Source organism: Ovis canadensis, chromosome 25 (genome assembly GCF_042477335.2).
Source record: "Ovis canadensis isolate MfBH-ARS-UI-01 breed Bighorn chromosome 25, ARS-UI_OviCan_v2, whole genome shotgun sequence".
In the NCBI taxonomy this organism is placed as follows: Eukaryota; Metazoa; Chordata; class Mammalia; order Artiodactyla; family Bovidae; genus Ovis; species Ovis canadensis.
The window spans coordinates 48,026,742-48,052,723 of NC_091269.1; the positions used below are offsets into that span (position 1 = coordinate 48,026,742).

Sequence of the window (25,982 nt, forward strand, 5' to 3'; positions counted from 1 at the left end):
GTGGGCTGCCGTCTGTGGGGTTGCCCAGAGTCAGACGCAACTGAAGCGACTTAGCAACAGCAGCAGCAGATAGGTGGTAACAGTATTCTTTTACATTTGTATCATCAGTTTGTTAAAAATGAAATGAAGACAATATATTAATTTGGAAAACAATGCTAAATTTAAAGTGTGTGAGCACTAGTGACAATAAAAGCATAATTTGACATTTATGAAATGATTCAAAGTTTATAAAACATTTTCTAACATATAATTAATACATTTAATATTCATACAAACCTTGGAGGGGTAGGTAGGGCATGTACTGCCATATCAGTTGAACAGAAAAAAAAATAAACTACATAACATGTTCAGAGTCACATAGCTAACAGATAATGGAGTCAGAATCTGAGCTCAGCTGTCTTGAATCTGGTGATCTTTATAAACTACACTTCTTTCTCACAGTCTAACATATTGGAGGAGGAAATCAGATTTTCAAATGACCTTGGAAAATGAGAAATATCTGGAAATTCAGAAGTTGAAATTCACTAGGGTAAAATACAATCCAGAATAATTAAGAAAAATATCATGTTTAAATGCAAGATCAGCAATGACTTGTGACTGTGGCATATAATCATTTAACATGAAGATGCTTTAGTTTTGTGATCACAACAGAAATCACATAACCAGAATTCGTAGACGCAGTATGATCTGTAGATAACAGGGAAGAGTGTTGGAATCAAGACTTTGTGGATGCTAGTCCTGGCTCCACTTCTTAGTATGTTTATGACCTTGGGAAGTTACTTAACCTCTCTGTGACTCAATTTCCTCATCTGTGAAATGGGGATATAGTAATAGCACCTATTTCCTAGAGTAGTTAAGATTTATTGAATACTTTAGAGCTATGTACATGGCTCTTGCTTTCTGCATCTATAAAATGGCGACATAGTAATAATACATACTGTCTAGACTGGTTAAGAGGTACTGAGTATTTTAGAGTGCTCATAGCTGTTCATACATGGCTCGTATTTAAATTGTGAGCTTTCTACTTTTTCTTCCTTTTTTCTCTTTCTCCTCCCTTATTGGATAACATAATTGAATTCTCAATACTCAGAATTCTTCAGAAGGCTTCTCTGTGGGCCATTGGTTAAGAATCCACCTCTTGGAATGCAAGAACACCAGTTAGATCCCTGGTCCAGGAAGTTCCCACCTGTTGCTGGGCAACTAAGCAACTAAATGTGTTACAAGTAATGAGCCCACTCACTACAACTAGAGAAAACCTATGAGCAGCACTGAAGACTCACCACAGCCCCACTCAAAAAATTCTTGAGGTCCTTTCTAGAGATTTTCAGGCAACTTAGGATTTGACAGTTTTGGAGTATATTTAAATGACAGTAAATACAGGAAATACATTAATATTTATTAAGTACTTGGCATGTGCTAAATACTGCATTCAGCTCTTTCACTTACCTTATTTTTCCTCCTCATACACAAAGAAAACTATTTTTAACTTTCTATTTTGAAACAATTTTAGATTCAGAAAATTTTAAAAATAGTACAGAGCATTTTTGGATACCTTCACTTAGCTTCCCCTAATGTAAACATCTTACAGAACCAAGGTATAATGATCAAAACCTGGAAGTCAACATTAGTACAGTGTTAGTAACTGAACTATAGAATTTATTCTCATTTCACCAGTTTTTCCTCTAATTTCTTTTTTCTCTTCCACAGTCTAGTCCAGGGTCACATTGCATCTGTTTGTCTTCTTAGTCTCTTCTTATCAGACAGTTTCTCATGCATTCCTTGTTGTTCATGATCTTCATACTTTTGAAGACTGCCTGTCAGTCATTTTGTAGAATGTCCCTCAATTTAGGTTTGTCCAACATACAGAAAACTAAGATCATGGCATGTGGTCCACTTCATGGCAAATAGATGGGGAAACAGTGGCTGATTTTATCTTTTAGGCCTCCAAAGTCACTTCAGATGGTGACTGCAGCCATGAAATTAAAAGACGCTTGCTCCTTGGAAGAAATTCATGACCAACCTAGACAGCATATTAAAAAGCAGAGACATTACTTTCCCAACAAAGGTCTGTCCAGTCAAAGCTATGGTTTTTCTAGTAGTCATGTATGGATGTGAGAGTTGGACTGTGAAGAAAGCTGAGCACCAAAGAATTGATGCTTTTGAATCAATCATTGATGCTGTGGTGTTGGAGAAGACTCTTGAGAGTCCCTTGGACTGCAAGGAGATCCAACCAGTCTATCCTAAAGGAGATCAGTCCTGGTTATTCATTGGAAGGACTGATGATGAAGCTGAAACTCCAATACTCTGGCCACCTGATGCGAAGAGCTGACTCATTGGAAAAGACCCTGATGCTGGGAGAGATTGAGGGCAGGAGGAGAAGGAGGCGACAGAGGATGAGGTGGTAGGAAGGCATCACCGACTCGATGGACATGGGTTTGGGTGGACTCTGGGAGTTGGTGATGGACAGGGAAGCCTGGTGTGCTGCGATTCATAGGGTTGCAAAGAGTCAGACACAACTGAGCAATTTCACTTTCACTTTTCACTTCCATGTATTGGAGAAGGAAATGGCAACCCACTCCAGTGTTCTTGCCTAAAGAATCCCAGGGAGGGCGGAGCCTCGTGGGCTGCTGTCTATGGGGTCGCACAGAGTCGGACACGACTGAAGCGGTTAGCAGCAGCAGCAGCAGCATTGTGCCCTTGTCAGTGCGTCATAATAGGAATATATACACGATATCCCAATGTCTTACTCTTGGTGATGTTAACTTTGATCACTAGGTTAAGGTGGTATTTATCCTCTATGAAGTTAACTATTTTCCCGTTGTAGTTGATAAAATATCTTGGGGGTGATACCTGTGCAAATATCCCATTTTACCCACTAATTTAAGCATCACTAAAGTTGATCACTGGGGTAAAGGGATGTCTGTCAACCTTCTCCACTATTAACATTTCTATTTTTTCTTCTGTAATGAATAAGTTTAGAGGGAGATACCATAAGACTAAGCAAATACCCCATTTCTCTTCAGACTTTTGCCCACTAATTTTAGCATACTTCACTCTCAACATCTTTTAACACAATTACTATTGTCTTAGTTTTGTAGATGAGAAAATGGAGTTTCAGAGAGGTATATTTACCTATTTATTGTTCAGTTGCCCAGTCATGTCAAACTCTTTGCGACTGTGTGGACCGCAGCACTCCAGGCCTCCCTCTCCATCACCAACTCCTAGAGTTTCCTCACACTCATGTCCATTGAGTCAGTGATGCCATCCAGCCTGTCTCATCCTCTGATAGCCTCTCCTCTTTCTGTCCTCAGTCTTCCCTAGCATTCAGGGACTTTTCCACTGAGTCATCTGTTTGCATCAGATGACCAAAATACTGCAGCTTCAGCTTCAGTCCTTCTAGTGAGTATTCAGAGTTGAGCTCCCTTAAGATTGACTGGTTTGATCTCCTTGCTGTCCAAGGAGCTTTCAGGAGTCTTCTCCAGCAGCACAGTTCAAAAGCATCAATTCTTTGGCATTCTACTTTCTTTACGGTCCAGCTCTCACAACTGTACGTGACCACTGGGAAGACCATAGCCTTGACTATATGAACCTTTGTCCGCAGTATAATGCCTCGGCTTTTCAACACCCTGTCTAGGTTTGTCATCACTTTCCTGCCAAGGAGCAATCGTCTTCTGATTTCATGACTGCAGTCACCATCCGCAGTGATTTTGGAGCCCCAGAAGAGGAAATCTGTCACTACTTCCACATTTTCCCCTTCTATTTGCCATGTAGTAAGGGGGATGTATGCCATGCATGAACTTAGTTTTTTAATATGTAATCTTAAGCTCGCTCTTTGACTCTCCTCCTTCACCCTCATCAAGAGACTCTTTAGTTTCTCTTCACTTTTTGCCATTAGAGTGGTATCATCTGCATACCTAAGGTTGCTGGTGTTTCCCCCGCCTGTCTTGATTCCAGCTTGTAACTCAGGCAGCCTGGCATATCTCGTGATGTGCTCAGTGCATAGGTTAAACAGACAGGGTGACAGCAGACAGCCCTGTCGTACTCCTTTCTCGATCTTGAACCAATCACTTGTTCCGTACAGGGTTCTAACTGTTGCTTCTTGACCCACATACAGTTTTCTCAGGAGACAGGTAAGATGATCTGGTATTCCTTTCTCTCTAGGAGCTTACCACAGTTTATCATGATCCACACAGTCAAAGGCTTTAACATAGTCAATGAAACAGAGATAGATGTTTTTCTGAAATTCCTGTGGTTTCTCTGTAATCCAGCAAATGTTAGCAATTTGATCTCTAGTTTCTCTTCCTTTTCTAAACCCAGCTTGGACATCTGGAAGGTCTTGGTTCACATAATGCTGAAGCCTAGCATGCATGATTTTAAGCATGACCTTACTAGCATGGGAGACGAGTGCAACTGTCCAGTGTTCAGCACCTTCTTTGGTACTACCCTTCTTGGGGATTGGGATAAGAATTGACCTTTTCCAGTCCTGGGGCCACTGCTGGGTCTTCCAGATTTGCTTTCATAATGAATGCAGAACCTTGATGGCATCATCCTTTAGGGATTTGAATAGTTCTGCTGGAATTCTGTTGCATCCACCAGCTCTATTAACAGCAGTGCTTCATAAGGCCCACTTGACTTCACACTCCAGAATGTCTGGCTCTGGGTGACTAACCACACCATTGTAGTAATCCACTTCATTAAGATCTTTTTTATACAGATCTTCCATGTATAAAAATTTACTAGTTGAGGTCACACAAATGGAAAGAAAAGCTGTGACCAACCTAGACAGCATATGAAAAAGCAGAGACATTACTTTGCTGACAAAGGTCCATATAATCAAAGCTATGGTTTTTCCTATACTCAGTGTCCATTGGAAGGTCTGATGTTGATACTAAAACTCCAATACTTTGGCTACTGGATGCGAAGGGCTGATTCATTTGAAAGACCCTGATGCTGGGAAAGATTGAGGGCAGGAGTAGAAGGGGACAACAGAGGATGAGATGGTTGGATGGCATCACTGACTCATTGGACATGAGTTTGGGTAGGGTCCGGGAGTTGGTGTTAGACGGGGAGGCCTGGCATGCTGCAGCTCGTGGGGCTGCAAAGAGTCAGACACGACGGAGCAACTGAACAACAACGTCAAAATTAGTGAATCCAATTGTGTCGTACTCTAAAATCCCTTGTGATTTCATCATTCTGTTAAGATATGTTAGAGCAGATACATGGGAGAAAGAACTGCCAGGAGATAAGGAAGAGGTTCATGTTTTCAAGTTTTACAGAACTCGAAGTATATGTTGTTAGGAAGACAAAATTGAAGTTTTAAGAAAAGCTTTTATACTAGATGGGAATCGTCTGTTGAGGGCAAAGCAATGACTCCTCAAAGCTTAGTGTGGGATACTTTGATTTGGTGCACAATGGAACTATAGATATGGATACAAACAGAATAAAGCTTAATCTTTCTGTGAAGATTTATCTTTTATATTTGTAAAGTTTGTTTCAATCTTGAATTGCTGTTTTTATAAGGTCTAACTTGAGGCATGAAAAAAATGTTGCTTTGATTAGGTTACCAAAACTCCCACAGCACATTCTCTTTTTTCACAGGGTTGGTATAAGACAACCAAATCTCACTCTTAATTTATTCCTTATACCACTTTTAAGAAGGATCTCTACTTAAAAATCACCCAGTACATGCATAAAATTCCATTCCTAAGGTGCTAAAGTGAGTCTTTCTGGAGTTTGCCTCCTATCTTTACTAAAAATGAACTGTACTCAATCATAAGCAAAAATCCTGTATTAGTAGAATATGTCTGTAGTAAAGAGATTTAAGGAACAGGGGAGCCTGATGGGCTGCCGTCTATGGGGTCGCACAGAGTCGGACACGACTGAAGTGACTTAGCAGTAGCAGTAAAGAGATTTGGAGAATATATATAATTTTAATGTATATATTTATTAGAAACATTATTATTATAAAACACTGTCATTTGGGGGGATAGACTTCCCTGGTGGCTCAGATGGTAAAGTGTCTCATCTGCCTACAATGCGGGAGACCCAGGTTCAATCCCTGGGTTGGGAAAATCTCCTGGAGAAGGAAATGGCAACCCACTCCAGTATTCTTGCCTGGAAAATCCCCTGGACAGAGGAGCCTGGTAGACTACAGTCCATGGGGTCGCAAAGAGTTGGACATGACTGAGCCACTTCACTTTCAAATGTTACTGGTCATTTTTAATAGTCTTTCCCCTCAAACTGAGGGAATTTCTTTTCTCGTCTTATCAGAGTTTCAGGCACAGTTCTTTTCTAAAATAAGCAAACAAAAGTGAAATAGTCCGCATGTTTGAAAGGTCAGCAGCATTGTCCAACCACAAATGGCTTTTTTTTTTTCCCCAGAAATAGCAGTCCTCAGGAATCATGATGTTAGGTTTAGGAGAAGCTTAGATTCATATATCATCCAGAATTTCTTAAGTATTTTGTGACTAAACAGCATACAAATATTTCATTAAAGACTGTCATACCTTTAAAAACATCATGGTTTCTGATGTTGTCTGTAGCCACTGTGACTTGTCTGCTTTGCTTACCTAAATGTTTCTGTCCTATATATCCTAATTAATTTCTTTTATTAGATATATTTCCACTCTGGTATATATTTCTGTCTCCATAACTTTTTAAAACTTTGCACAGTGATAGAGGAAGCTGCCAACAAACTCCAAACGATGGACAATTTTAGCAGCCCTCCAAATTCAAACATGGATTTTTAAATTATCTAAAATTGTTGAGAACTTCCCTGGTGGTACAGTGGATAAGAATCTGCCTGCCAATGCAGGAGACACAGGTTCAGTCCCTGGCCTGGAAGATGCCACAAGCTGAGGAACAGCTAAGCCTGTTCACTGCAACTACTGAGCCCGTGTGCCACAACTGCTGGGCCTACCTGCCACAAGTACTGAAGCCTACAAGCTCTAGGCCCATGGGCCACAACTACTGAAACCATGTGCCTAGAGCCTGTGCTCCACAACAAGAGAAGCCACCGCAGTGAGAAGTCTGCACACCACAACTGCTTACTGCAGCTAGAGAAAGCATGCACGCAGCAATGAAGACCCAGCGTAACCAAAAAAAATAAAATAAATCGGTTTTTTAAAAAGCTAATAAAAATACATTTTTTAATTCAAAAAAGTTGAAAACATGATTCTAAAAATCTAAGCCATAACTCAAGAATTAGATTTCAAGGAAGAACATTTATGATGTAAAACTGCAGCCTATATGATCATGAAAAACAGCATGAGGGTTTCTAGAACTAATTTGTACTTTTTTAAACTTTATCTTTAAAAAAGCTAAGTCTCTAGAAAATGGTTAGCATCTCATTTTAGTTCTTTGAAAAATTTATTATATTAATTGCATTATTTCCAGAACCAGCATAATTATGCTCTCTCTGTAAGCCTCTAAAATGATTCAGTAATACTCTTTTTTACAAATCTCTCATTAATTGGAAATTTGAAAACTGACTTTTGTTGATATTAAAGAATTATCATTAATTAAAAATATGATAATAGATGGTTATGTTTTAATCATTACCTTTCAGAAATACATAATAAAGCATTTTACATGTGGCATTATGTAGTATTTGAGATTTCCTTAAGAATAATATGAAGGGTAGATAGATAAATAGAAGATTTCATAGATTTCAAATCACTGCAGCTTGATGATAGGTTCCTTGAAGATTGTTGTACTATTCTGTTTACTTCTGTATGTAGTTAAAATTTTTATGTAATAATTCTATGATCAAGTCTCTCTTATTTTGAGCATGAGAAACTAAATCCTGAATCTACTATAAAATTTTAGTTTATTATATTGATTATGAACATATTTTTCCTCCTTTCTATTAATAGACTGAAGACATTAAAGAAATAGCCAGAAAGACACAGGCTCTGCCAAAAGTCAACTCAAAGAGGCAGCGAATCGTGATTTTCACCCAAGGGAGAGAAGACACCATACTGGCTACAGGTACCTGGGGAAGCTGTGGGAAAAACCCAGTATTATGGAGATTAATCATTATTTTAAGGTGTTATATACTTTTATTATAAATTACTCAAAACAGTGTACATTTTTCTTTCTAAAATCTTCATGTACTTTACTCACTGTCATCCCCACTCCAACCCTTGCCACTGGCATCCACCAATCTGTTCTCTGTATCTGTGACTTTGAGTTTTTTTATTATTTTTTTAAAAATTCTAGATACAAGTGAGATCATACGGTATTTGACTTATTTTGCTTAGTTGGTGTAGAGTACTGAAGTTTCATCCATATTGTTTCAAATACTAGCATTTCCTTTTAATAGGCCTAAATAGTATTTCACCATGTGTGTGCACACATGCGTGAGCTGATGTATATGTACCACATTATTATTATCCATTCTGAAGTCTGTCCATCCTAAATGTCTATCAGTGGACACATAGGTTTCTTCCATGTCTTGGCTATTGTAAATAATACTGCAGCGAACATGGGGGTGCAAATATCTCTTTGGGTTAGTGTTTTTGTTTCCTTCATGATTCAGAACTGCTGAGTCTTATGGTAGTTCTGCTTATTTTTGAAGGGCCTCCATACTGTTTTTCATAGCAGCAGCACCAATTTACATTTCCACCAACAGTACAAAAAGGTACCTTTTTATCCACATTCTTGCCAACAGGTATTTCCTATCTTTATGATAGTTTAGCCATTCTAACAGGTCTGAGGTGATACCTCATTATAATTTTGATGTGTATTTTCCTGATGAGTAGTTATTTTTAGTACCTTTTTCGTGTACTTATTGGCCATCTGTTGTCTTCTTTTGAAAAAATGTATATTCAGATCCTCTGTCCCTTTTAAAGTTGGATTATTTGCTCTTTTGCTGTTGAGTTGTGTGAGTTCTTTATATATTTTGGATGTTAACCCCTATGAGGTATATGACTTGCAGATATTTTCTCCCGTTCTGTAGGTTGTGTTTTACTTTGTTAATAGTTGCCTTTGCTATACAAGAGTTTTTTAGTTTTAACTCCCACTTGTTATTGTTATTTTAGCCTTTGCTTTTGGTGTCAAATCCAAAAATTCATCATCAAGACCAATGTCAAGGACTTACTCCCTTTGTTTCCCTCTAACAGTTGTTTGATTTCAAGTCTTAGCTTCCAGTCTTTCATTCACCTTGAGGTGATGCTTGTGTATGTTGTAAGATGGTGGTCCAGTCTCATTCTTTTGCCTATGGCTGTCTGGTTTTCCCAATACCACTTATTGTGAAGAAACTGTCTTTTCCCTCTTGTGTCCTCTTGGCTCTTTTGTCATAAATGAATTGACCTTATATACGCGTGTTCATTTCTGGGCTCTGTTCTGTTCTCTTGACCTGTGTGTGCGTGTTATTCGGCAGTACTATACTGTTTTGACTACTCTACCTTTGTAATGCCATTTGGAATCAGGAAGTGTGATGCCTCTAGCCTCATTCTTTCCCTCAAGATTGCTTTGGCTATTCAGGATAGTTTGTGGTCCCCTGCAAATTTTAGGACTGTTTGTTCTATGTCTGTAAAAATGTACTTTTTATTGTTTATTTTAATAAATACAGCTATCTTCTCCTAGTTAAAAAAAAAGTTTCAAGAACTTATATTTATTAAAATTCAGTTAAATAAATCCATTTTGATTTTGTTTATTTGTTTTGTAATTTTGGAGATACTGTCAGTCTAGAAATATCTTTCCTGAAAATAAATAAGTAAATAAATAAATTTTACTTACCAAGTACCATGCTTGAATAAAATAAATTTATCTGATTATGAGCAAGTAGAATTCAGAAGTAAGTTACTTTGTTATTTTTAAACTTCAAGAAGAAAACTTCACTTCTGTTTTTACTCAGCAATCTATTTTATAACTGTCATAGAAATAGAATAGGAATTTTATCTAATAAACAAACATTTATTCATTGAAATGAGTAATATTATCAATATGATGCTGCCTACTGTTAAAGCCAAAGTAAAATCCTTTAAATATTCTCTGAATCATTAGGATTAAATTCAATCAGCTCATTAATAACTGTTATAAACAATAGCAATTATTAGTTTTGTGTTTGTTCAGTACTCTGCAGAACACTGAAATTTAAAATAGACTTAAAGATCTGGCTGAGAAATAAAGTTGGTACCCATCAAAATGTGAATACATGCATGCAGAGTCACTTCAGTCGTGTCCAACTCTTTGTGACTCCATGGACTATAGCCTGCCAGGCTCCCCTGTCCATGGGTTCTTCAGGCAAGAATACTGGACTCGGTTGCCATTTCCTTCTCCAGGGGATCTTCCCGACCCAGGGATGAAACCCATGTCTCTTATGTCTCTTGCATTGGCAGGTGGGTTCTTTTCCACTAGCGCCACATGGAAAACTCAATGAATCCAACAGAGTATAATTGTTTACAATGAATACAACAGAGTATAAGTATTTATTGGTACAGACTAAATGGGTTGTATTGACTCAAAGAAGGAGATCAGTAAACCTTGAAGAAAGATGCTATAGAGAATATGTAGATGGTTTTTTACTGAATTAAGTATATAAGCCTAAAATAGGTAAAAGAAGAAACTGTTGTCAAATTATGGGAAGAAGGAACCCTATGGTTAATTTATTTCAACTTTCTTATTTTAGAATTGTCAAAATCAAGGTTGAGAAGTTTACTTAAAATTATGTTTCAAAGTTAATTCAGTGAGGGGTAAATAGTGAAGTGGGATGATAAATGAGATGAGATTTGTCATGAGTTAATAATTGTGGAAGCTGGGTGATGGGGGATGGTTATTATGTTATTACTTCTACTTCTACATATGTTTTAAACTCTCCATAATTAAAAGTGAATGAAACAGAAAGAAAAGTAAAAAACAAAATAATTTTTCAGACAAAATTCAGAGTTATTAAGGACCTTTCCTAAGATGCATTGATATCCTTGCTAAGTCTTGAATTTTAGAAGGAACTTAAAGAAAGGAGGGCAGTCCTGTCAAAGAGGATCGTGTAAAGGCACCAGGTAGTGTATAATCTTTAATTGTTGTGACAGGAAAAGCCATGTTGTAAATGTGTACAGGGGAGAAAAGGGTCATGAAAAGATGGCCCTGCATTGATAACTACCTTGATTGCTGTCTTCCTATACCATGTGGCCTCTTCCTGTCTTAGCAATGAACTCTTTTTGGAAAAGTGAAGAACATGCAGATTTTTTTATCTTACAGGAACTGGTATACTGCCTTCAGATTCAAAACATGCAATTTGTTGCTCTTTATGGAGACATTTATTTTAAGGCTTTATATATTCCAGATCTACATATTGTACAAGTGTCTTCCTCATTGTGAATTTGCACAATTTTCCCAAAATTGAAACCTTTAAAATTAGCCTCCCCTTCCTATGACTGAATTTCCTTGTCAACTCATTTTGTTCTTTATTAAATCTATTAAACCGTGCTTAGGGATGCTTACCAGCAGGCATTTATTTGAGGAAAGACACTGGCTAATCTTTGCTGTTCCTACTCTATGAAAATGAACTTAAATTAGAGGATGCACTATATCTGCAATGCATGATAAATACAAGATGGATAGAGAATCTGTTCAGTAGTGTCAGCTACAAAAGCAAACATGATAAATGTTAATGCAGTTTTGAGCCCTGGGATAAGCTATTCAATGCAGAAGCATAGCTGAATCTCTTTGCTGTGTTGTTATTCATGGCAGCCAAATAAATGTCAATAGTAAAAGAGAATTAAAGATTTTCATTTCCCAGAGGCAGTCCTCTAATACGGCTTGATCTTTCATTTCATTTGTAATTCGTTCTCATGTCAGGATGCAATCATTCGCCAGGCTCTGGGTGTCATGTTAAGTCATTTAATAATGATTAAGAACATAAAAATGCTTGGCCTGTGGGGCAATTCACAGAAGAGATGCCAATTTGTTATTGTTTTTCCTCCTTCCCTCTTGAATATGGATCAGCTTTTTCCCACCTCCTAGCATTAAAATACTAATGGAAGATGGGGAAAGAAAGTATCCCTTAATTTACTATAAGTGACATTCCAGAATGGCACAAGGCAGTGCTAACACACTTATTAAAACACTAATTAGAAATCATTGTTCCTCAAACCTTGCGCTGTAGAGTACTTTTAAATGATCATTGCTAAGTTTGTGGCATTTAGCAATAATGTAACAAAATTAGTTTCCTTGGTATTTAATTCTGGAGACCTTTCTCCTTTTGAGATAGAGTCGATAAACTGTTTTCCTTTATATTATAAATTAATTCTTTGAATTCCTCTTCCATAAATTGCTTGTGAATCTAAAGACTTTTCCACTTTTTTTTTTTTTTTGGTCACTTCATTTGGGAATCCATCCTCTATCCTTCCAGCCCAGAGGTTTTGTCACATACTAATCATTGGTTCATTGCTTGTAGGCTAATTGAGTTCTGAGCTTTTGGGGGAGTGAGAGGATTGGAGAGGGACTGGAAAATAATGAGTAAGAGACTAGGGATGAAGGCAGGAAAGAAAAGTTGATTCTATCCATTTTGATCCTTTTAATAAATGTTGAATGAACCTGTTGGTAACATGGGAGTCAGGTTAGGGAAATCATTTCTGTGTCTATAAACTTTAGAAAAACTAAGACTGAAGATTACCTACTGCAAAGCAGCTGCTAATAAGGTCTTCAAATATTAACATCTTACTAAAATAAGGATTGTAGTGGAAAAAAAGATTTTCTACATACACATGTATAAATATGTACATATATGCACATATATACATATTTATATCTTTGTAGCAAATTTAAGTTTTTCCAAGTTTCTGTACTAAATATATCACTGAAAATTGGAAGAAGCAATAGGACTTTTGTTCTGAATTGAAAATAACACATTTTATACAGTAGCTGTTATGAGACAATAAAATAGGTGCGCTGAAGAATAAACTGTAGACTTTTCTGAATACTTCCAGAGTGCTTTCTGATCTGTTTGAATTGTAATTGTGCCCTAAAAGAAAAAAAAAGACTAGGTCCAGGATTCTCAACTGGAAAACTGGTGCTGTTATATTAGAATCACCTAATGGGCTTATGGTAAATATTGCCCTCCCTTCATAAAAACACCTTCCCCTCAATCTGATACATCCCTGTGAGGAGTTAGAATATATATCCTCAAGATGTATAAGAATGGAGGTGCTAGAGTCTGGGGGAAGAGAAGTGCAAGGCTGTGAATTTGTTGAAAAAACTTCTTTAGGTGATAATGTGTGTGCACTTAGTCACTCAGTCAAGTCCGACCCTTTGCAGCCCCATGGGCTGTAGCCTGCCAGGCTCCTCTGATCATGAAATTCTCCAGACAAGAATACTAGAATAGCCATTCCTTCTCCAGGGGTTCTTCCCAACCCAGGAATCTTACCCAGATATCCAGCATTGCAGGCGGATTCTTTACTGTTTTAGCCACCAGGGAAGCCCCTTAGGTGATATAGCAATGCTACTATCCTCTTCTCTCACTTTGAGAGCCATTGGATTAGGTGATTTGATGACGTTGCTTCAAGTTCTATGATCCTGTGGGATAATAGAAACAAAATCTTTTAGCAGCTAAGCATCTAATGCCTCAATAAGTCAGGCCTTGTTGAATCCTTCTCCTTCTCAATAAATCACAAAGTAACAAGGACTCATCCACAATAAAAAGCAATCTGTATACATACTACTTTAGTCTCCTGCCTCTGGGAAGTTTGTAATTTAAGATAGTCACATCATAGTGTCTTCTGTCATTTTCTTATGAGTAAATGGGGTTATTGAAGTTTTTTGTTTTCATGTTCTTGAGTCCTTAAACTTGGTCACCCCATTTGCTAGTTAAGTTTTCATGTTCTTTGAAAACACTCAAGGCTGTCTATTACTCTCTAAGAAAAGCTCAGTGTGATTTGCAATTCTGGTAGGCATAAACCACAGAAGGTGTGCAAAAGAAAATGTGAACTCTAAAGGAAAAACAATCTCAGCAGCTGAAAGAATAATGTCAGCACATCATCACAACTGCTACTGCTATAAAATATTATTATAAGTCACTTTGAAAGTGTTTTCCACTATAGCCAAACCAATTTTAAATCTTGTTCTTATTGGCATAGGTACTGGTAATGATGTGGATGGACCAAATTAAGTAGCATTCTTTCAGAACATCTATGCATGGCATTCTTAAGAAAAAGTTCTTATCAGATAAGGTTTTACACAGTATGTATTTTTCTTAACTATTAATGTAAAGAGGTAACTTATTAACTCATGTTCCAATTAAAATTTTTTGTAACCACAAATGACAAAGTCCTTTAATTAATCCAGAGGTTCAAAATAATTTAGAATGACATATGTGAAAATGTCGTGTTCCTGACAAAGTATTATCTTTGGGGCATGGTTTGTGTGGTTTAGTGATCTCAGGCTTGTCAAGAAACGAGACTTCTTTGAACACCCACCTTTCTATCAAAGCTAGAAAGCAAAATGGAAGACGGCCTACACTAGGCAAATGTTTGCCTTATTATAGAATTTATTTTTAAAGGACCTTTATTCACATTTATTAAGGTATGGATTACATATGGTAGAATGCACATATATTTTAGCAATTAACATGGAACAGCCACTGTAATCAAAATATAAAATGTATGGTTTTGAAATATAGTGTGGACACACAGCTGGTTCAGATTTTCATTATGTTGGCACATCATACCTATGATTTTCATACCTATGCCAGTGACCATCAAATCAATTAAAAGAACTCTTCTAGCACTTCAGAACCCTCTCCTTGTGCTCCCCTCCTAATCATTACCCCCACCAAATTTACCCATTCTTTTCACTTCTACTGCTAACAATTTGTTCCGCTTCTTTTTAAAATAGAATCACCCAATATATAGGCTTTTTATCCTGCTCTGTCCCCATACTTTTTTAAGCACTACCTTCCTTTTTGATAACATAGGATCTTCAACTACTTCTTCAAATAACCCCAGCTCCTTTTACTAGCAAATGTTTTTAGAAACCCAAATCTGGGTACTAGATATGCTCATTGCTACTTAAGAATCATTGCTTCTAGGCCCTCTTACAAATAGATTGGCTGCTGCTGCTAAGTCACTTCAGTCGTGTCAAAGTGAAGTCGCTCAGTCGTGTCCGACTCTTAGCGGCCTCATGGACTGCAGGCTACCAGGCTTCTCTGTCCATGGCATTTTCCAGGCAAGAGTACTAGAGTGGGGTGCCATTGCCTTCTCTGACCCATGACTCTACTCCTGTTTATATTTATTTCTCTATCCATGTATATATTTAAATTCCGTGAGTTCAGACTGATAACCTTTGATGCCAGTCCAACAATAAAGTTCTTTCTGACCTTCTTCCTTTCCTTATTTATAACTTCTTACTCTGATATTGAAAGTTCTGGTTTTGTTATATAAGCTATACTTACTATTTGTTTCATCCTAATGGCACCCCACTCCAGTACTTTTGCCTGGAGAATCCCATGGACAGAGGAGCCTGGTGGGCTGCAGTCCATGGGGTTGCTGAGAGTCAGACACGACTGAGCGACTTCACTTTCACTTTTCACTTTCATGCATTGGAGAAGGAAATGGCAACCCACTCCAGTGTTTCTTGCCTGGAGAATCCCAGGGACGGGGGAGCCTGGTGGGCTGCCGTCTCTGGGGTCGCACAGAGTCAGACACGACTGAAGTGACTTAGCAGCAAAGTAGTTTTTGAGCTTCCCTGGTGGCACAGTGGTAAGGAGTCTGCCTGCCAATATAGGAGATGCATATTCAGTCCTTCAGTCAGGAAGAGCCTCTGGGGAAGGAAATTGACAACCCACTCTAGTATTCTTGCCTGGGAGATCCCATAGAGAGAGGAGCCTAGCAGTCTACAGTCCGTGGGGTCGCAAAACAGTTGTACACAACTTAGCAACTAAACAACAAAGTTTTTAATTGCTTTCCCATACCCTTGTGTGAAACATATTTCCTTGACATACAGTGTTAGTTTACAGTTATTTTTGTCTTTGACCTTGCAGTATCTAGTCAGTTCAGTTCAGTTCAGTCATTCAGTCGTGTCCGACTCATTGTGACCCCATGGACTGTAGCACGCCAGGCTTTCCTGTCCATCCCCAACTCCTGGAGTTTGTTCAAACCATGTCAGTTGAGTCAGTCATGCCATCCAACCATCTCATCCTCTGTCATCCCCTTTTCCTGCCCTCAATCTTTCCCAGCATCATGGTCTTTTCCAGTGAGTCAGCTCTTTGCTTCAGGTGACCAAAATGTAGGAGTTTCAGCATCAGTCCTTCCATTGAATATTCAGGACTGATTTCCTTCAGGATTGACTGGTTTAATCTCCCTGCACAAGATGCTGTTATCCAAAAGTAAATCTAAGTTAGTTCTTTTTATTCCATCAACTTCAATATGGTTATATTATTCATTTGTAATAGTTATATTTGTTAGAGTTTGTATTCTACTTTGATTTCCTTTCATATCTGGGTTTTTTAATTTATTTTTTAATTGAAAGATAATTGTTTTTTAAGTAAGTAAAAAATTTACTCTTCATAGTATCACGTTCTCTGTGTTTTGACAAATGCATATGTTTATGTAACCACTACCATAGTTACAATTCAGAATTTTCCAAACTGATGGTACCAATTTATATATAATGACTTTTTCCTCCCACATTTTCACCAGCATTTGATAACTATCCATCTTTTTTAATTTTGTCATTCTGGTGAGTATGTACTAGTATCTCATTGTGCTTTTAATTGAAATTTTCCTGTTGTAATGAGGTGGGGCACATTTTCATCTGCTTATTAACGTTTGAATATCTAGTTTTGTGAAGTTCTTGTTGAAGTTTTTGTGCTTATTTGATTGTCTAATTGACTATAATTCTTACAGTCAACATGCAAGTCTTTGGTTAGAAAAGCCTTTGAAAGTGAAAGTGAAGTCACTCAGTTGTGTCTGGCTCTTTGCAACCCCGTGGACTGTAGCCTATCAGGCTCCTCCGTCCATGGGATTTTCCAGGCAAGAGTGCTGGAGTGGATTGCCATTTTCTTCTCCAGGGGGTTTTCCCGACCCAGGAATCTAACCCGGGTCTCCCGCATTACAAGCAGACGCTTTACCGTCTGAGCCAATTTATTTATTTACTGTAAAATTCTATTTTGTATTCTTATTCCCTGTAGCACACACAATGTATGTAAATATCAAACCATTTTGTTGTGCACCTGAAACTAATGTAATATTTTGTTTTGTCTTTAGTCTTCAAAGGAGTATAGCTGATTAACAGTGTCGTGTTAGTTTCTGCTATACAGCAAAGTGAATCAGTTATACATATATCACTCTTTTTAAGATTCATTTACCATAAAGGCCATTAAAGAGTATTGAATAGAGTTCAATTACAGTTAAGTCTTTATTAGTTATCTGTTTTACATATAGTAGTATGTTACATCAATCACAATTTCCTAATTTATCTTCCCTGCCCTTTCCCCTGGTAACCAAGTTTTGTTTCCTACATGTGTAACTGTATTTCTGTTTTTTAGATAAGTTCGCTTTTTTTTAGATTCTACGTGTAAGCAATATCATATGATATTTGTCCTTCTTTCTCTGACTGACTTCATTCAGTAGAGACTAGACCCTAGGCTGACACTAGACACTAGACTGACACTCTCGAGGTCCATCTGTGTTGCCGTAAATGACATTATTTCATTCTTTTTTTTAAGACTACTGTGAGTAGTATTCCAAATTGTGTGTGTGTATATATATGTATATATGTGTGTGTATATATATATATATATGTATACCAGATCTTCTTTATCCATTCCTCTCTGGATGGACATTTAGGTTGCTTCCACGTCCTGGCTGTCGTAAATAGTGCTGCAGTGAACCTTAGGATGCAAGTATCTTAGAAAAGCCTTTAATTTTAATATAGTCAAATTTATAGTGTTTTCCTCTGTGGTAAATAAACTTTCATGTTTTTTTTGAGGAAAATCTTTACATATGCCAAGCTCATGTCTTCATATTTTCCTATTCTTTTTTCCTAAAGTTTTAATTTTTAAAAATTTTTCATGTAGATCCTCAGTCCATCTAGAATTAGAGCTAGTTTTTATATATGATGTGATCTAGAAGGCATGATCCGTTCATTTTACCCATGTGAATAACCAGTTGACCTATCATCCTCTTCCTAACTGCACTAAATTGATACCTTTGTCATATTTCAGATGATCTTATATCTGTGGTTCTTTTCCTTGACTATTCTATTCCATTGTCTCTTTATGCTTATACTGATTTACATTGTCATTTACTTAGTTTATATAATCACCTTTATTATCTGATTATTATCAGCTTTCTAACTTTGTTCTTCAGGACTCTCCTGGTTCTTCTTGGTCCTTTGCATTTCCACATAAATTCCAGACTCTGTTTATTATCGCCCCCTCTAAAGTTTTATTTTTTTTGTCAAATTCTTAATAGAATTTTTTTTTTAGATTCTATTGAATCTGCATTTCAGTTAGAGAGCATTGACACCTTTATAACATTGTATTTTCTAATCCATAGAGTATTTCCCTCTGATGTTTTAAGTGGTCTTTAATTTTTCTCAAAATGTTTATTATTTTCAGTGTAATAGTCTTATAATATCTATCTTTGTAATATTCCAAGTTTTTTGTTTTTTAGTGCTATCCCTCTTTAAGTGACATCCTTTTAGATTTCAGTTTCTATTTGTTTTTAATTAATGTATAGATTTTTTTATAGTGACCTTGTTTTATTCATTTTAGTAATGTATCTGTTGGTTCTGTAGGATTTTCTATGTATATAATGATATCATCTGTGAATATTTACAGATTTACAATTTTGCTTCTTTCCCAAATATTTACTTTTTGTTTTGGCTCTATGGGCTTTCTCTAGTTGTAGCAAGCGGCAGCCACTCTCGAGTTGTGGTGTGCGGGCTCCTCAGTGCAGTGGCTTCTCTTGTTATGGAGCACAGGCTCTAGGACACGGGTTCAGTAGTCGTGGCATACAGGCTTAGTTGTTCCGCAGCATGTGGGATCTTCCCCAGTCAGTGATTGAACCAGTGTCTCCTGCACTAGCAAGTGAATTCTTTATCACTGAGCTACCAGGGAAGTCCCACAGATGTTTGCTTTCTTTCAAACTTTTTCTCAGCTGTATTATCTAGCACAGTACAGCATGTCAAATATAAGTACAGTCGAAATGGTTATTTTGAGCATCTTTGTCTCATTTCTAACAGGTGGAAAACCTTCAGCACTTCATCAAAAATGATATTTGCTATAGCCTCTTTGTCGATATTCTTTATCAGATTAAGGAAGTTTCCTTCCAGTAATAGTTTACTAAGAATTTTATTGTTGTAAGACTATTTTTGACTCATGAAGGAATGTTGCGTTTTATCCAATACCTGTTCTGATCTATTAAGATTGCTATATGATTTCTTTCCTTCTTTTCCTTTTAATGTGTGAATTATAGCTTGGTTTTGGAGTGGTAAAACCACCTTCACATTCTTGAGATAATCCCAATATAATTGTGATATTCTTTTATTAGATCATTGGATTTGATCTAATTATGTTTTGTTTCTGATTTTTGCAGCATTGCTTAGAGAGAGTTTGCCTTATAATTTTCCTTTCTTGTAACATTTTGTTACTTTGAGTAGGAACATTATGATGATCTTATAAAGTGAATTAGATAAACGCCTTTTTCTGTTCTAGAGGAGTTTTATTACACTGTTAGTTTTATGTAAATATTGTAAAGAGTTCACCCTTCAAAATGTCCTGGCCTAGGAAATACTTTGTTGTATGACTTTTCATTGCAGACTCAGCTTCTTTCATTGAATCAGTATGTGTAGCTTCCATTTCTTTCTATGCTAGTTTTGATAAATTGTGCTTTTTCTGGGAATTTTCTTCATCTAAATATTAAAATCTGTTAGCATAAAATTATTCATACTATTCTCTCACCTTCCTGCTTACTATAGGATTTATGATCCTATATCCTTTTTAAAATTCCTGACCTTGAAATTAAATTTCTGCTCTTTTCCGTGATCATTTCCTAGAAGTTTACCTTAGTTAGAATTTTTCAAGAAGTAGATGCCAAGATGAAGTTAGAGGAACTTGCCTGGTTATCCAGTGGTTAAGAGTCCACCTGCCAATGCAGAAGACACAGATTAGATTCCTGCTCCAAGAAGATCCCACATGCCTCAGAGCAGCTAAGCCCATGTGCCGTAACTACTGAGCCTGTGCTCTAGAGACCACGAACATAGCTACTGAGCCAGCATGCTCCAACTGCTGATGCCTGCGTGCCCTGGAGCCTGTGCTCATCAACAGGAGAAGACACCATAAACAGAGGCCTGCATACCACAAGAGAGGAGCCCCCACTCACCTCAACTGAAGGAAGCTGGTGGGCAGCAGCAAAGACCCAGCCAGCCACAGATAATTAATTGCTTACATTTTTGAAAAGATGAAGTTAAACATCCAAAGACTTATTGAAGGAAACACCTGTGAAGGATAATAAGATGGCAGTCAGAGGGAGCAAAGAGACTTGTCAAACTGTGATGCAGGTCTGTTCCCTGTGTGAGAGAGAAGGAAAGTAGGTAGGAAAGAAGGAAAGTAGGAAGAGGCTTAGGTTGTAATACAGCAAAGTTTTGACAATATCAGTGAGGATTCCTCAATCCATAGTTGTTCATCAAGCCAGACTGTCGAACAGAGTCCCACCTCTCAAGAATAGGATTCCAGAGCTTCCCTGGTGACTCAGTGGTAAAGAATCTGCCTGCCAGTGCAGGAGACTTGGGTTCAGTCCCCGGTCCAGGAAGATCCCACGTGCCGTGGAGCAACTAAGCCCATGCGCCACAACTGCTGAGCCTGTGCTCTAGAGCTTGGGAGCCACAGCTACTGAGCCTGCATGCCACCACCCAAAGCCTGCGTGCTTAAGGTCCTGTGCTCTATAACAAGACAAGCTACAGCAGTGAGAAGCCTGCACGTCTGAACCAGAAGGTAGACTCTGTTCACTGCGACTGAGTAGAGAAAAGCCCATACAACAACAAAGACCCAGCACAGCCAAAACATAAATAAATAAATACAGCAACAGCAGAAAGAAAAAGAGAACTCCTCTGTCTTCCTGCTATGCTCAGTCCCATGCTGTTGGGAAGCGTGGGCCCAGCATGAAAGCAGTGATGGATTCAGAACATAGCTAGTTCCACCAGTCAGTTATGGCACATGGCAGATCTGAGAGGCGCATTTTGATGGCCTCCACAGGGTTGATCAATTATTATTCTTCTTGTAAAGAATCAAGTCTGCCTTCATTGATTTTTCTCAATTATCTTGTTTAATTTTCATCTTTGAAATTTAAAACCTTAAGTTATTTAGAAAGTTTTGCTTAATTTCCGAATATCTGGAGATTTCCTAATTATCTTTTTGTTTCTGACTTTAATTTTATTGTGATCAGGTATGTTGGATGATTTTAGTTCTTCAAAATTTGTTGTAATTTTGTTTTTACTGCATGTCATATGGTTAATTCTATACATATTCTTTGGGCATTAAAAAAAATGTGAATGCTGATATTCTTATATATGGTCTTTATATATACAGTTAGGTCAAAGTTTGTCAAGTTTGTAGTTCAGACCATTTATATTCTTGTTTATTGTCTGCTTGTTTTGTCAGTTATGAAGAGAGGTTTATTAAACAGTCTTACTCTGATTTGAATTTGTGTATTTCTCCTTTTGGTACTATCAAATTTTGATCTATGTATTTTGAAGGTATCCTATTACATGCATATAAGTTATTTTGTTTAATGTATATTTATTTATTTTTGACTGTGCTGGGTCTTCTTTGCTATGCACGAACTTTCTCTGGTTTTGGTGAATAAAAGCTAGTCTTCACTGTGGTACACAGACTTCTCATTGTGGTGGCTTCCCTTGCAGAGCATGGGCTCTAGGCATGCAGACTTCTCTAGTTGCTGCATGTGGCTCAGTTGCTCTGAGGCTTGTGGGGTCTTCCCAGAGCAGGGATCAAACCCATGTCCCCTGCATTGGCAGGTAGATTCTGAACTAGTAGACCACCAGGGAAGTCCTGTATATAGGTTTAGAATTCTTTTATCTTCATGATAAATTGAACGTTTTATCATTTTGAGATGTCCCTCTTTACTTCTAATAATGCCTCTTGCTTCAGTGTCTGTGGTATCTGTTATTAGTGTAAATATGCCAACTTTCCGTGGCTTATTGTTTGCATTGGTGTATGTCTTTCTATTCCTTTACTTTCTACCTTTCTTTGGTCTTAATTTAAGGTTTTTTTTTTTTTTTTTTTTGCAGTTGGCATATAGTTTTTGTTGTTTTTCAATTCTGACAATCTTTATCTTTTGGAATCTTTATATTAAATATGAATAACTCATATAATTGGATTCATGTTCTGTTTTCTCATATTTGTTTTTTTTTTCCTGTCCTTTCCTGCATCTTTTGGATTAATCGGGTGTTTATAATTCTCATTTCTGTCTCTATATGTTTGCCAGTGGTATATCTTTTACTGTGTAACCTAAAGATTACAGATTACCCTAAAGATTTCCAAAGAATAGCAAGGAGAGATAAGAAAGCCTTCCTCAGTGATCAGTGCAAAGAAATGGAGGAAAAGAACAGAATGGGAAAGACTAGAGATCTCTTCAAGAAAATTAGAGATACCAAGGGAACATTTCATGCAAAGATGGGCTCGATAAAGGACAGAAATGGTACGGACCTAACAGAAGCAGAAGATATTAAGAAGAGGTGGCAAGAAGACACAGAAGAACTGTACAAAAAGGATCTTCACAACCAAGATAATCACGATGGTGTGATCACTCACCTAAAGCCAGACATCCTGGAATGTGAAGTCAAGTGGGCCTTAGAAAGCATCACTACAAACAAAGCTAGTGGAGGTGATGACATTCCAGTTGAGCTATTTGAAATCCTAAAAGATGATGCTGTGAAAGTGCTGCACTCAATATGCCAACAGGAAATTTGGAAAACTCAGCAGTGGCCACAGGACTGGAAAAGGTCAGTTTTCATTCCAATTCCAAAGCAAGGCAATGCAAAAGAATGTTCAAACTACCGCACAATTGCACTTATCTCACATGCTAGTAAAGTAATGCTGAAAATTCTCCAAGCCAGGCTTCAGCAATACCTGAACCGTGAACTTCCTGATGTTCAAGCTGGTTTTAGAAAAGGCAGAGGAACCAGAGATCAAATTGCCAACATCTGCTGGATCATGGAAAAAGCAAGAGAGTTCCAGAAAAACATCTATTTCTGCATTATTGACTATGCCAAAGCCTTTGACTGTGTGGATCACAATCAACTGTGGAAAATTCTGAGAGATGAGAATACCAGACCACCTGACCTACCTCTTGAGAAACCTATATACAGGTCAGGAAGCAACAGTTAGAACTGGACATGGAACAACAGACTGGTTCCAAATAGGAAAAGGAGTCTGTCAAGACTGTATATTGTCACCTGCTTATTTAACTTATACGCAGAGTACATCATGAGAAATGCTGGGCTGGAGGAAGCACAAGCTGGAATCAAGATTGCCAGGGGAAATATCAATAACCTCAGATATGCAGATGACACCACCCTTATGGCAGAAAGTGAAGAGGAACTAAAAAGCCTCTTGATGAAAGTGAAAGAGGAGAGTGAAAAAGTTGGCTTAAAGTTCAACATTCAGAAAACAAAGATCATGGCATCTGGTCCCATCACTTCATGGGAAATAGATGGGGAAACAGTGACAGACTTTACTTTTTGGGGCTCCAAAATCACTGCAGATGGTGACTGCAGCCATGAAATTAAAAGACGTTTACTCCTTGGATGAAAAGTTATGACCAACCTATATAGCATACTCAAAAGCAGAAACATTACTTTGCCAACAAAGGTCCGTCTAGTCAAGGCTATGGTTTTTCCATTAGTCATGTATGGTTGTGAGAGTTGAACTGTGAAGAAAGCTGAGCACTGAAGAATTGATGCTTTTGAACTGTGGTGTTGGAGAAGACTCTTGAGAGTCCCTTGAACTGCAAGGAGATCCAACTAGTCCATTCTAAAGGAGATCAGTCCTGGGTGTTCTTTGGAAGGAATAATACTGAAGCTGAAACTCCAGTACTTTGGCCAGCTCATGTGAAGAGTTGACCCATTGGAAAAGACTCTGATGCTGGGAGGAATTGGGGGCAGGAGGAAAAGGGGACGACCAAGGATGAGATGGCTGCATGGCATCACCGACTCGATGGATGTGAGTCTGAGTAGACTCTGGGAGTTGGTGATGGACAGGGAGGCGTGACGTGCTGCATTTCATGGGGTCGCAAAGAGTCAGACGTGACTGAGTGACTGAACTGAACTGAAAGATTACAGAATCTATCCTTGACCTATTAAAGTCAAATATAAACTGTAACTTTTGCCATTTCTCATACAATAGTAGGATCGTAGAAAGTTTTAAATCCATCTAAACCTTTTAATCTTTTGTATTGTTGTCATTCATTTTAATTCTGCATATATCTTAATGCCTTGTAGTGACAAAATACTGTTATCTTCTGCAGTTGAATATACTCCTTCCATTGTTTTTCTTTCCCTTTTGTATTTCCATGTTTTCATCTAAATATTTCCAAATTATCACATAATTTTTCTCTGCCTAAACAGCTCCCCTTTTAGTGTTTCATTCAGTGTGTGAATTCTTTTGGTTTTTGCTTGAAAATGTTTCTATTTTGCCTTTCAATAAATATGGAACTCGATATACTGGGTTACTTGAGCTCTTTAATGATCACTTTCCATTATCTTTTGGATTCTTTTATATTTGTTGAGAAACCAGACATTAGTCTTATTCTTGGTCCTTTGAACATGATATTTTCATTTTCTCTTACTGCTTTTTGGGATTTCTCTTTGACCTTAACTTTGGTTTGTTTGTTTTTTGACTTTTTATCTTGTATTGGAATATAGGTAATTAACAATACTGTGATAGTTTCAAGTGTACAGCAAAGGGACTCAGTGATACATATTACATGTATCCATTCTCCTCCAAACTATACTCCCAACCAGGTAGCCACACAGCATTGAGCTGAGTTCTCTGTGCTATACAGTAGGACCTTGTTGGTTATCCATTTTAAATCGAGCATTGTTTACATGTCAGTCCTAAACTCCCTGACTATCTCTTGCTTCGATCCTTACCCCCTGGCAAGCGTAAGTTTGTTCTCTTTCTTTGACTTTAATTTTGTATTTGGTTTTGTATTCATCCTGTTGGGATTTTTAGTGCTTCTTTCATCTTTGACTCTGGATCATCTTCTTAATGTTGTTTAACAATTTGGGGAAATTCTCAGTAATTATCTCTCTAGATACTGCATTTCTGTCTTTCCAATTAGAAACCAATCACACATATCTTGGGCCTTTTTCATTGTATCCCTTATGTCTTTTTTACTTTTTTTGTATCTTTTATCCTTTTTCTTCCCTCGGGCTTCAGCTTGTGTGTTTTGCAGTGACCTAGCTTCCCTGGTGGCTCAGAAGTTAAAGCGTCTGCCTGCAATGCAGGAGACCTCGGTTCGATCCCTGGGTTGGGTAGATCCCCTGGGGAAGGAAATGGCAACCCACTCCAGTATTCTTGCCTAGAGAATCCCATGGACGGAGGAACCTGGTGGGCTACAGTCCATGGGGTCGCAAAGAGTTGCACACGACTGACCAAGCGACTTAACTAACTAACTAGCATTTAGTTCAGGAATCCTTTCTCTTGCTTTCTCCTATCTGCATTTCAACACATCCGTTGATTTCCTTATTTCAGTAATCACATTCTTTTTCTAAATTTTCTTTTTTATTGATCGCAGTTTTATAATATAACCCTCTACCTTGTCATTAATTTTCAAACATGTTAATTACAGTAATAGTAATAGTAAACTGCATGTCCAAAAGCTATATCTCAGTTATCAGCAGATGTTTCTTTTATCCCTAATAAATTATAGCATTTCTGTTGGTGATACTGTCTTTTTGTAAAAGGCAGCTAGAGTAACGCTAGATCAGAAAGTGAACCAACCCAGGGTTTGTTGCAGTTT

The 25,982-nt window shown here is 37.6% G+C and overlaps 1 protein-coding gene across 2 annotated transcripts in view; it reads left to right on the top strand.

The window, feature by feature from the left end:
- ADK (adenosine kinase) overlaps positions 1-25,982 on the top strand; it is a 543,033-nt gene that overhangs the window by 439,615 nt on the left and 77,436 nt on the right. For both annotated transcript variants that reach the window (XM_069572166.1, XM_069572167.1), the window contains exon 9: positions 7,875-7,989. In XM_069572166.1, the coding sequence (XP_069428267.1) occupies positions 7,875-7,989 (115 nt within the window). The remainder of the gene's footprint in view (positions 1-7,874; positions 7,990-25,982) is intronic.